Source organism: Nelumbo nucifera, chromosome 7 (assembly GCF_055504915.1).
Source record: "Nelumbo nucifera cultivar China Antique chromosome 7, China Antique-T2T, whole genome shotgun sequence".
NCBI classification, from domain to species: Eukaryota; Viridiplantae; Streptophyta; class Magnoliopsida; order Proteales; family Nelumbonaceae; genus Nelumbo; species Nelumbo nucifera.
This window is the reverse complement of record NC_142655.1, coordinates 14,273,382-14,286,788: the sequence shown is the minus strand read 5'-3', so window position 1 is coordinate 14,286,788 and position 13,407 is coordinate 14,273,382. Positions and strand designations below refer to the sequence as shown.

At 37.5% G+C, this 13,407-nt stretch overlaps 1 protein-coding gene across 1 annotated transcript in view; it reads right to left on the bottom strand.

Annotated features, from left to right (window-relative positions):
- LOC104611350 (ferredoxin-dependent glutamate synthase, chloroplastic) overlaps positions 1 to 13,407 on the bottom strand; it is a 109,541-nt gene that overhangs the window by 18,165 nt on the left and 77,969 nt on the right. Inside the window, exons 15-17 of the mRNA XM_010278368.3 lie at positions 11,367 to 11,425; positions 7,629 to 7,734; positions 7,180 to 7,276 (exon numbers count right to left, since the gene is read on the bottom strand). Of these exons, the coding sequence (XP_010276670.1) occupies positions 7,180 to 7,276; positions 7,629 to 7,734; positions 11,367 to 11,425 (262 nt within the window). The remainder of the gene's footprint in view (positions 1 to 7,179; positions 7,277 to 7,628; positions 7,735 to 11,366; positions 11,426 to 13,407) is intronic.

Below are 13,407 nucleotides of genomic sequence, written 5' to 3'. Positions count from 1 at the left end.
CTTTTATTCTATATTGAATTACAAAGCCCAAATGAAGTCCAAGTGAAAGACAGAAGTGCAGAACATGAGTGATGCTAGATTTAGTTTTATTTCTGCTGTTAGTGTGCTCTCAGCCTAGGATGCTGTCAGCATGTTCTTTTCTTCGTTTAAGTTCTTATTATTAGGGTGTGCCGCTAGGGGCATGTTAGTAATTCTTCTATTCTTTTATTTTACATCATGTTAATATAAATAGGAAGCTGGGCACCGCCAGCTTAATTTTTTGACTATGAAACACTTTTCTTTCTCTCATCTTCTCTTCCTTTCTCTCTTCTAGAAAGAAAGCATGGTGATAGAGCATAACTCTGGGAGATAGGAGTCTCTTTTCTCCTCTGAATCACATTCATCCCACCTAGTTTTCTGATTCTTTGATAGTGAAGGCAAGAAACCCTAATTGGACTGATCAAAACCAACTGTTGCTGTTTTTTCTTGGTTCTTCCTTGGTCACAGCACCAAGGTAACCCTAATAGGAGGGGGCTGATGCTGTGAGGGCTCTCTTTCTTTTGGCTGATGCTGTGAAGACTTGGTCTTGGACCTGCACCTTCGTACAGGTGCTGTACAGGGGTGTGTGATCCCCTTTTTTGTCACAAGTATGTGCAGTGATTGGTTGGTGTGTGTTGTGTGTAGACCAATGGTGACTGTAGTCTAATTTTCTGGACTGTTCCTGGATGGTTTAATTGCTGCTATAGGATTTCAGCAGCGTGGTTTGTTATTTCTGGACGGTTTTTTGAATTGTCTAATCTTCTGGACTGTTCCTCAATGGTTTAATTACTGCTAGAGGATTTCAGCAGTGTGGTTTGTTATTTCTGGACTGTTTTTGAACTGCTTAGTTGCTGCAATTGGACTACAGCAGTGGATTCTTTATTTCAGAAGCAGATTTCTTGGTGTTTAGTGCCCTAACTGTGACTGTGAGAGGTAGTAGTTGAGTGGGGACTGGTCTTGTGCACCTGTGGTTTTGAGTTGCCTTGTAGTCTTTATTTCTGTCAATGGTAAATGATGATTCTGCCTCATCTGGGGTTACATCAACCCATAGTACAGCTGGTATGGGAGCTGAAAATATGATATTTCCTATGCCAATTACCCCTTTAAATGGCCTGAACTACCTGGAGTGGGCTAAAGGTGTAAAATTTTATGTAACGGCAAGGAAAAAACTGGGTACATAAATGGAAGAGTGAAAGAACCCAAGAATGGGACAGCTGAACATGATAGGTGGGACCAAGAGAACAGTATGGTGATGTCTTGGCTTCTTGCAGCCATGGAACCTGATGTGAAGAAGAACTTTATGTGGGCAGGTGCTGCTAGTGAAACATGGGAACAAGCCAAAAACCACCTATTCTGAGCAAAGGCACTATGCCAAGATTTACCAATTACAAACTGAATCCTCAACCTGTAAATAGGGGAATCGTAATTTTCCAGCCTATTATTCAGCCCTTACTTTAGTATGGAAGGAGTTGGACCACAATCAAGCTATAGAATGAAAACATGATGACGATGCTAAAGCCTATAAGAAGTTGGTTTCTCAAAGCGGGTTTTTGCTTTCATGTTGGGACTAAACCTGTATATGAATCTCTTAGAGTTCAGATTTTAGGGAGTAAAGAGTTGCCTTCAGTTCAAGAAGTGTATGCCCTAGTTCAGTCTGAGAAAAGTAGGTAGAGTGTGATGGTTACAACTGAGGGGCAGCAACAAGTGGCATTGGTTGCAATTGGTGGTAACAATATGGGAAAGAAAAATGACTCCAAGAAGGCTGATGATAAGGACAAGTTGTTTTGTACCCACTGCCTGCATTCAAGACATACACGAGACAATGTTGGGAGCTCCATGGGAGGCCAAAGTGGGTTGTAAAGAACCAAGAATAGGGTAAGGTGCAGGGTAAGAAGAAGCCTAATACAACACATAATGTGGCAAATGTGGCAACCCAAGATACTCAGTCTGTTGGGGTGTCGACTGGTATTGCTTGGGAGTACTTCACTGATTTTAACCCAAAGGAAGACATCATGAATTCCTCCCGAAATCATTTGAAATCATATGGTAAGGCCTTGTACTAGATGGGCAATTCAGTTACTGGTACCACTTCTACTTCATTTGTGTCTACATCAGGTAATGCACCCTTTGCTTTTCATGTATCCACTACCACTGATTCTCCATGGATCATTGACTCAAGGGCCTCTAACCACAGGACCAGTAAGCCAAACCTTTTGTCAAGAAGGGATAAGGTGAGACTTGTAGATGGACCATTCTCCTCCATTGCAAGCCAAGGATCAACATCCCTTCCTCATGGACTTAACTTGAATAATGTTTTGCATGCCCCTCAACTTCCCATCAATCTGCTTTCCATTAGTAGTATCACAAAGTCTTTAAACTACAGTGTAACCTTTTTTCCTAGTTCATGTGTTTTTCAAAATCTAACTTCTGGGAGGATGATTGGTAGAAGAAGCTTAGTGGATGATCTCTACACTCTCGACAACAAGGCTGGTTTCTCGGTGCCATCCTTAGAGTCGCATAGTCAGTCAAATTTTTTTGTTGCATAACCGGTTAGGTCATGTGTCTTTTGAAATAGTGAAGTCTTTGTTTCCTTATTTATTTAAGTCATTTTCAGTGTCAGATTTCCAGTGTCAAACATGTTAGTTAAACAAGCAATGTAGAACAATATTTCATTCAAGTAATAAAACATCAAGTTTCCCTTTCTATATTGTGTATTCTGTGTGGGGGGTCTACTACTATAACTTCAGAGAGCGGGTATAAGTATTTTATCACATTAATTGATGATTTCTCCCGCTATACATGGGAATTTCCCATGCGTAGCAGAGACGAAGTTCCAGAGATTGTGAGGGATTTCCAAAGGATGGTGTTTATACAGTTTCACGTTGAAATTCAAATTTTTCAATCAGACAATGCAAAGGAATATTTCCATGGTGAGCTCAATGAGTTCTTTGCTTCCCATGGATCCATTCATAGGAGCTCATGTGCAAGAACACAACAACAAAATGGTGTTGCAAAAAGAAAGAACAGACACCTCCTTGAGGTCGCATGAGGGATGATGTTATCAATCGCATGCCCTCCAGAGTGTTGAACTACAAGGCTCCTCATTAGTTGTTCCCCCAATCTCCTTTGTTTTTTCATTCCCATGAGAGTGTTTGGTTTTCGTGTTTTTGTCCAGGATTTATCTCCGTCTTGTGGTAAGTTAGACCCTCGGTCTATTCCATGTATCTTTCTGGGGTAACCCTCCTCTTAAAAGGGTTATCGGTGCTTTGATCCCATGTATCTTTCTACACTCTTCTTTTTTGAGTCTAAACCATTCTTCCCTACTTCTCCTCAAGGGGAGAGTAGCGTGGAAGAGAAGCATGTCTAAGTCCATCAAGTCTTTCTTCCTTCTATTTCGGATCCTACTCCTTTTCGTGTCTTCCAATGTACACGTCATAGATATCAGCAATGTGACAAAGATGTGGAGCCACCAAACATTGAGCAACTGACACCTTCATACTCCAAGGAGGTAAGTCCAAAAGAACTAGGCATATCCCACTTGTTGATACCCCAACTCCCACTTTGATTGTGGATAACCTTCACATTCCAATTGCTCAAAGAAAGGGAGTCAAGTCATGCACTACCAAACACCCCATAACCCAATATGTCTCCTATAACCACATTTCCTCCTCTTACCATGCCTTCCTATCTGTAGTTGATAACATCCCCATACCCAGAAATGTTGCAGAGGCTTTAAAATACCCTGAATGGACAGATGCTATGAAGGAGGAGATTAATGCCCTCCATAAGAATCAGACTTGGGAGTTGGTGCATCAGTTGGATATAAAGAATGCCTTCTTAAATGGTGACTTGGAGGAGGAGGTGTACATGGTTCAACCCCCAGGTTTCTGTGCCAAAGGAAATGAAAATAAGGTGTGCAAGCTAAGAAAGTCCCTCTATGGTTTAAAACAATCTCTAAGGGCATGATTTAGTAAATTTCATATGGCGGTCCAGCAAGTAGGATTCAAACAATGTCAGTCTGATCACACTCTCTTTGTGAAGAGATGTCAGGAACAGGTTGATGTACTAATAGTGTATGTGGATGACATCATCATTACAGAAAGTTGGAGCTCAGAAATACAAAGGTTGAAGGGGTTCCTAGCCTCCCAATTTGAAGTGAAAGATCTGGGTCCACTAAAGTACTTTCTTTGAATTGAAGTTGCCCGCTCAAAAAGGGGCATCTTCATTTCTCAGAGGAAGTATATCCTTGATCTGTTACAAGAAACTAGCAAGTTAGGTGCAAAGCTAGTAGATACTCCTATGGATGTTGATCATAAACTGGGTGATGGTGAACCTTTGAAAGATGTGAAATAGTTCCAAAGGTTTCTGGGAAGGTTGCTCTATTTGTCCATGACACATCCAGACATTGCTTATTCAGTTGGGGTCTTGAGCCAATTCATGCATTCCCCTAAGAGACCACACATGGAGGCAGTAGAGAGGATTCTTAGGTATTTGAAGAAGTACCTAAGAACAGGTTTGCTATTCAGCAAATATAATCATTTGAATGTGGAAGTTTACACAGATGCTGATGGGACAGGTGTTGTGAATGATAGAAAGTCCACAGATGGGTACTGTACATTTGTGGGAGGAAATCTAGTGACATGGAGAAGTAAAAAAAAGGTGTAGTTGCAAGGTCAAGGGCTGAAGCGGAGTATAGGGCTATGGCACATGGGGTGGCTGAAGTACTTTGGCTGAAGAATCTTCTAGGGGAACTTGGGATTATTGTTCACAATCCTATGTCCCTTTACTATGACAATAAGGCAGCTATAAATATTGCTAGCAATCCCGTCCTACACGGTAGGACCAAGCACATTGAAGTGAACAAGCACTTCATAAAAGAAAAATTGGAAAAGGGAGAAATTTGTACTCCTTATGTCAACTCCAAGGAGCAACTAGCCAATGTTCTCACAAAAGAGCTTCCATACTTGCGACATAATGAGTTGTGTGACAAGTTGGGCATGATAGATATATTCAGCCCAACTTGAGGGGGAGTGTTGTTAGATTTAGTTTTATTTCTGTTGTTAGAGTGTTGCCGGTCTAGGATGTTGTCAACATGTTCTTTAGTTCTTATTATTAGGGTGTGCTGCCAGGGGCATGTTAGTAATTCTTCTATTCTTTTATTTTACATCATGTTAATATAAATAGGAAGTTGGGTGCTGGCGTGCTGGCAGCTTAATTTTTTGACTCTCAAACACTCTTCTTTCTCTCCTCTTCTCTTCTTTTCTCTCTTCTCTCCTCCCCTCTCTCTCTTCTAGAAAGAAAACAATGAGTAAGACAGCTTTTAACCCCACATTATGTGTTTTTGTAGAGGGAAGAGGTCTTTCAGGTCTTCAGACTTGTTAAATGTTTTTGTAGAGAAATTGCCACAAGCAATGGAGTCACATCAGACAAGCAAGATCCATCCATATCACTAGCCCATCTATTTTTCCTTTTTATGTTAGCAAAAAAGGGGCACACATGCTTTTCTTTCAATAAAGTCAATTTTGGTCACTGTTATTTGTTGTACATTGTCTCGTTATGTGTTAGGGGTATTTCTGTCCTTTCATCTATTTTTACGTAACCCTAAAAGAATAAGTGGGGGCACTGCCTAACCCACTTTTGACTTTCTTCTCAATTCTGTTTTCTCTTCTTCCAACTTTCTTTTTGATATCTAAAGACCAAATGCCAAAGCATTCTCTTCTTCCAACATTTCTTTCTCTTTTGTTTTTTTTTTGGATCAGCAACATTTCTTTCTCTTCTCTTCTTACTTCTTCTCCAGTTCAGATCTAATCACATTACTGATAAAAAAAGAAGATAGAAGACAAGAAGACCTACTTGCATGAGCACAAGCAAGCAATCTTAACACCAACACCTAGAATTTGAAGGAATCATTTAAAGAAAATAGGGGTACAACTGATCAAAAAAGGAAGGATGCATATGCTAAATGTTCTATATTGTTTATTTTATTGCAGACTTGTAGTTATAGTTTTCAAGGTGGGCCTAGTCGGCTAGGCAATGAGTTTTTTTTTTTAAATAAAAAAAGCATACAACTTATGGCATTTCCCTGCGTTTCATAGTAATCAGCAGCAACCTTTAACCAATAATTACCATAACCCTCATGAAAAAGTATAAACCTCATGTCAAAACATAGAAAATCAACATATTTAGGAGAAGAAAAATAAGGAAGAAAATAAAACATAGAAAATATAGGTATAGGTCCTTGTTTTCTTCCCCAAGGAAGAAGGAAATGCAAAAACTTGGAAAGTAAAAAGAAAAAGGGGTGGAGCCCCTATCTTTGACCCAGTAAAGAGAAAAAAAGAAAGGGGCAGAAGAAGAAAAGAAGAATACATTCCATGGTTGTTCTTGTGTGTTGATTGTTGTCTTAGAGGGTTCAAGACTACATCACCAGCTTGTGTGCCAATTGAACCCAAACAGATAAGAATATAATAAAAGAAACTAGTAATAAGAATTATAAACCTATAGAATGAATAAATTAGTTAATAATATGTGGGTGCTTGGGTGAGGCAACCACAATATGTAGTCATTATTGACAAATATATGAGGTTGAATCATTGCACTTAACAAATTGGTGTCTGGCCAACTGATCAATGCCTAGGCACCAAGTAGTCAACACAGCACATAGGAATGCCAAATCAACTAGCCATTGGCTGCACTGCTCTCAACATTCTTTTTCCTTTGCAAATTTCTTTGTTTCATATTAACAAAATATTTACTTTAAAAAATGGTGATGATGTTCAAGAATCTTTAGGAGTCTTCAAGCGAGTGAGAGGAACCTGGAAGGTCTACAAGATTATTATGTAATAGTAGGAATTTTGAATTAAGATTTCAGGTTTTGGTTTTCCAAATTCCTATTAACTTTTGATTGCTTGACTTGGCAACTTATAGGAGGTTCTTTTCTTTGGTTTTCATTAAGAATCTTGGGCCTGATAATTATACATTTATTAATAAAGGAGTGTATACATGAATAGTAAGTAATGATTGATCAAGTAACAAAGGGTAGGTAAGGATGAAGTAAATGCTTGTGTTAACTTTCAATGGATGCATAGTCTTAACCATTGAAGCCATTTAATGTAATCTTGGAAATTCCTAGCAAAATCTTTGTTTGATGACAAAGGATACTACCTCCTGGTCTGAATTGTATAAACCCAAAATTTTCTAGTCTCTTAGCTGTGTCCTCTGAGAAAGCCTTCACCCAGAAAGATAAAGTTTCCCTTGCCAACTGGAGGAAAAAAAATCTAATAAGAAAAAACATCGATATGAAAGTACAAAGTACAAAAGGCTCTTGAGTAAATACTCTAGAAAATAAAACCAGACTAATGTAACAAATAGTATATGATTAAATTAGTTAACATATCATCAAAAATTTCTAATTGAGGCCATGCAATGAATTCTATCCATGCTAAGTTACTCATTTATAGAGGGGTTGAAGCTGAGATTGAAGATATATCCAGCTTTTAAAAGAAATAACTAAATGTTCAAAATTTTAATCTTGGATTATCTTTTGAAATCAACTGCTGATCAAATGCCATGTAAAGTAGAGAATGCTCCATCAACTCTGTAATGTTTCTTACCTCATCGAGAGTTAGGCCACCAATGTTTGACACACTTCCACAAAATGCAAGATCAACAATATCTTTACCTAGCCCATAAATCTCAAATATCTGTGCCCCACAATAACTGAATCAAGAAAAGTAGTAAGTGTCACCATCAATATACTGAAACGACACAGGAAATAGACACAAACACAGTTTGCAATTATAAATAGCAAATGCATATTGTTGAGGATTTTTACATTTTTGTTACTTGATTTTTGCTTATTAATTGTTTAGTTAGGAAGTGGGGACCACAGCATATTATTTGGGAGCTTTTAGAGTTGTGTTTTTATGTTTTTTATTGAGTTTTTTTGTATCAGACGCCCTATAAGGGCATATCAGTTTATTTAAAGTATAAATACTAATGGGAGAGGGCAGCCAGATTAGTTTTGCCTTCTCTTCCTTTTTTCACTCTTTCTCTTCTTCTTCTCTTCTCTTACAAAACCACTTCTTTTCTTCCTCTTTCTTTTACAGTTTTTTTGTTTCAGCAGATTTCTACTTGGTGTCAAAGCAAGGCTAGGATTTCTTGAGATTGATTCATGCAGTCCTAAATCAGCCAATTACATGAGGAGATAGAGGGCCGATCAATCTACTTCAGATTGCCCAGTTCTTGGACTTTTTGGTGGGTTTCAGTCATCAAGAAGGTGATCTGTATTTTGGCATCAAAATCAAGAAAAACTGGAGTCTCGAGAAGAGTCCTAGTCAAGTTGGATTCTTCAGTTTTGACCTGGTGTTGGGTGCTCAGACCTTTCTGGATTTCTTTAAGTTTTTTAAAAGGGGAGGTTCATTTTTTTAAAGTTGGACTCTTCTACCTAATCCTTTTTTGTTTTCGAACTGATTAAGTTGAAATGGAGGGTTGGAGTACTGATCCTGGGTCTGGGTGTAGGAGGTACTAGTGATCCTATTGGGTTTAGGATTATTACCACAGTAGATTGGATGGTACAAACTATTTAGAATGGGCACAATCAGCAAAGATGGCTTTAATTAGGGTACATTACTAGGGAAGAGAAGAAACCTGATACAAATTCTTCCTGATGGATGCAGGAAAATTACATGGTGATGTCTCTTGGTTGTGTTATTCAATGTTATGTGACATTGGTAATTTTTTTTTTTTTGTGGGCTAATACTACAAAGGAGTATGGGTAGCTTTTAAGTAAGAAGGATCCGACTGGTTCTAGCTCTTCAGGTAGGCAACAAAGTGTAGGAAACTCAGGAGCCAATCACACTACTTTTACTACACAGGTAGTTCATATGCTACTGCTAATTATGCATCCACCTTAGGTAAGGAGGGACCTCCCTGGATTATAGACTTAGGAGCATCTGAGCGTATGATCAATATGTCTACCCTTTTTCTTCTTACCATTTGTATTCTGGTAGAGATAGAGTCTCTACAGTAGATGGTTCTCATATTCCCATTGCTAGGAGAGGGACAGTTAGGGTGACTAATGGCATTACTTTGTCCTCTGTTTTACATGTTCCTAGACTTCACACTAATGTTTTTCTGTGAGTAGATTGATAAAAAAAATTGAATAGTTCAGTGACTTTCCTTGTAATTGTGTTTTGCAAGATTAGGAGTCAAAGAGGACGATTGGGAATGGTTGTGAGGTGAACGGAGTGTACCTTCTAGATGAGCTTCCGAGATATCAGAGTCACCATGTTAATAGCAGCAGTAATTGGTTAGAGTCAGTGAGTCTGATTATGCTTTGGCACAATCATTTGGGTCATCTTTCTTTCAATTTATTGCAACATTTATTTCCAACATTCTTTGAGTCTATTCAGTTGTCTAGTCTGGAGTGTGAAAGTTGCCAGTTAGGAAAGCATTGTAGACATTCTTTGAGACCAAGTAACAAAAGAAGTTCTTCTTCTTTTGATATTGTTCACACTAATGTACGGGGACCTTATCATATTTCTTCCATGGGTGGTTACCACTATTTTCTTTTGTTGATGGATGATAATATTTGGTATTCTTGGATATACTTGATGAGATTGCGTGATGAGGTACCTATTTTGGTGCAATAATTCGGGATGGTTCTCACACAGTTTGGAGTGAGGACTAAGATTTTCAAATTAGACAATGCTAGAAAGTACTTCAAGAAAGATTTAGCCACATATTTATTGGAGCATGGATGATTCATTAGAGTAGTTGTGCTTATACACCATAGTAGAATGGGGTGGCAGAGAGGAAAAATATACACATTGTGGAGGTGGCAAGAAGTCTTATGTGTAGAGACTAATTTATGTCTCTTACATCTTTCCTTTTTTAGCTCTTGGGAGCACATATTTATGTTGTATCTTATGTACATTATCATTTTTTGTTTTATTCTTACTTGTAAGTGAGGGTCATTGTCGACACAAATTTCATGTATGAATCCAAATACAAGAAAAATGAAGACAAATTCAAATAAATTGATTTTCTTATATATTTGAAATAAATAGGATACAAACTCTTTGGATTTGAATTCTCTTACAAAAGAGATAGAACCTTTGATTCTCTCTTGATTGTGCTTCTTGAAACATGAGGATTTGGATTGAATTGAAGCCGAGGGTCGGATAATGTGCTCTCGTACTTTAGAAAATGACGAAGATTGCTTCCCTCAATTGGGCTTTGAAAGCTTGATCAAAAGAAGGATTTTGCAAGAACTCCGAGTGTGTTGTAGCTTTGCTCTTCAAAAAGTTGTGGATTTGTTTCCTCCTTCTCCAAGACCTTTCTAACTTCACTTAGTTTCTTCCTAACTCCAAAAAATCCCCTCCCACTTGATGGGAACCCCTATTTATAGATTTCTTGGTTTAATCTCTTAATCCCCTTAATTGAGGATTTGATTAGCTTTTCTTACCCTTTATAGATAGTGAAAGGGTAAGGTCAAGGTTGGGCAGGTTGCTTAGATGACAGGAGATCAACATCAAGAGAGTGTACCTTTGTGGTAAGAAATTTGGTTTCATGGAAAAGTAAATAGTCAATGGTGGCAAGGTCAAGTGTAGAAGTCGAGTATAGATCTATGGCCCATGGTGTTTCAGAATTACTTTTGATTATGTCCTTGTTGAGTGAGATTGGGATAGATGCAAAGGAGTCTATGATGTTAATTTGTGACAATCAAGCTGCAATCAATATTGCCCACAACCTAGTTCAGCATCACAAGACAAAACATATTGAAGTTGATAGACACTTCATAAGAAAAAGGGTGACAATTGGAGAAGTTTGCCTCCCTTATGTCTCTTCTGAATTACAGTTGGCTGATGTCTTCACCAAAGGGGTTGCAAGGAGTAAGCTTGAACATGACCTATGCAAATTGGGAATGTGTGACATTTACTCCTAACCTGAGGGGGAGTGTTGAGGGATTTTACAGTTTTGTTACTTGATTTTTGTTTAGTTAGGAAGCGAGGACCACAACATATTATTTGGGAGGCTTTTAGAGTAGTGCTTTTGTGTTTTTTATTGAGTGTTTTGTATCAGCCGCCCTATAAGGGCATATCAGTCATTATACATAGTTTTTATTTAAAGTACGAACACTAATGGGAGAGAGAAGCCAGATTAGTTTTTCCTTCTCTTCTTTCCTTCACTCTTTCTCCTCTTCTTCTTCTTCTTCTTCTCTTCTCTCACAAGACCATTTCTTTTCTTCCTCGTTCTTTTACACTTTTTTGTTTCAGCAGATTTCTACTCATATAACCACTGCCACAATGTAAAACAGAATCAACAAAAGGAACATTCAAAATACCAACCTAGAAAGCAATGATATGCCCATCTTTGAAAGAATCTTGAGAAGACCAGATTTGACTGCCTGAAATAGTATCGAGCAATTAGTATGCCCTTTTGATGAATGGGTACATAGAACATTGGAGTTGCAGAACCACCTCTATGGCCCCAAAGTAGATAACCACAACTAACAACAGAAGTAACAGCAACAGCAATTGTAATAGTAATAGTAAAATGATGATGATGATGATGACAGTAACTTGTTTTGGAAAATTTTCATTATTTTGATTTTGGTTGAAGGAACCAAAAACAAAACTTAGATTATTTCAGTGACACTTAGGTGAAATTTGGGCTCTTTCATATTTGATAACTTGTTTTTGGTTTTTCACATTTGATAACTTGTCACCAGGATTATTTCAGTGACAGTAACTTGTTTTGGAAAATTTTCATTATAAAATAATGAAAAATTTTCATGTTTGATAACTTGTCACCATGATTATTTCAGTGACAGTAACTTGTTTTTGGTTCCTTCAACCAAAATTGAAATAATGAAAATTGATACATCACCAAAAATTGATTCATCAGGCACCAAGCAGAACAAAATGGCAGACCAGGATTCACGAATCATGTAGCCAACCCCATCTAGTTGGGACAAGGATTCTTAATCAGGATAACTCTTGTGATCTACTACTTTCTGATATAAAGGGTTATCTGGCACCAATAAAACCAAAATTGGAATTTTCTGAATTTTTGTGTTTTATTTTAGATAGCAAATATATTTTTGTCACTACATATATTGTTTTGGGGTTTGGCCTAGTAGTTTGATTTGTCTAGTTATATTTAGTTTGTGCTTAAATTATCAGATTCATGGGTTATAAGTCATTTAGGAGTTATTATGTTTTCTTAAACAGTGGTAATTCTGTAATTTCAGTTTCCTAGTTCTAGTAGGCTGGGCCACCCCCATAGAAGGATCATTCCTAGCCCAGCTTGGAACGTACATACATATGATATATAGTATATATATTATACTATACTATATTAAATAAAACATATATACACAAAATAAAAAATATCTTATTATAGGCCCTAAAGCGGTAAAGCCTAAGATACACCCCTTAAATAGGTGCTAAGCCAGGCCAAGCCCATGATCATCCCTACATATAATGTCTATATATTTATGTTCAAAAATGCAGAGACAGTTTTGGAATGATATTTAAGTTTTTTGGTGCATATCATGCTTACAATGAGTGATTCCCATAAAACCTAGAGTGACTCTAAGGTTCCATTTAGTGATTCTGAGTTTTCTCCCTCTTCTTTTTCTCTCTATCCACCCTCTAATTTGGCAAGCAGCCATTACAGCCATCAGAAGATCAAGAGTTTTTCACTGGAGGGGTTTATTCAACACCCCTAAAGGTCTCAAAATGAACCTTTTTTTTTTTGAGAAAAAAGGTAAGGTATTGTATTGATCGCTACTATCAAAAGTCAAGATTACATGTATAAGCCTTATAAGAAACAAGTACAGCCAGAAACTATACATTCCTGAGCCTAACTAACCCCCTCCCCCCCAACAAAACCAAAAACCATCCAGTATAAGTCTGTATATTAGCAATTTTATGTTGAAACCTGACATTTTCTAGTTATGGCAATTTTTTTGTGCCCAACCATTTTCATTTGATTCCATATTTGGATGCCCCTATAGATCTTCATAAAATTTTCTACCAAATTTCGTCTCAAAACTCCACCTAAAGCCCTAGATTCTATAATTTTGATCAACCCTTACATCTATCTAGGAGATATCTATGTACAAATTTTCATTGAAAAGTCCCAACCCCAAGACCTGTTTTCCTCAATTTGAAAATTTTCATAGTTCTTGAATAAATCTGCCATTGTTGCAGTTAATCCCTGAGATCATTTTCTAACCTAGCCATTCTCTACCTTTAGTTATAAAATCACTCCTTTTCTGTGGTATTTAGTTATAAAATCATTCGTAAACCTTAATCTAGCTAATTAATTTTATCCTAGACTCACCCTTGCATCATTTGAGTCCTGCATCAAATTGGTGCAAGA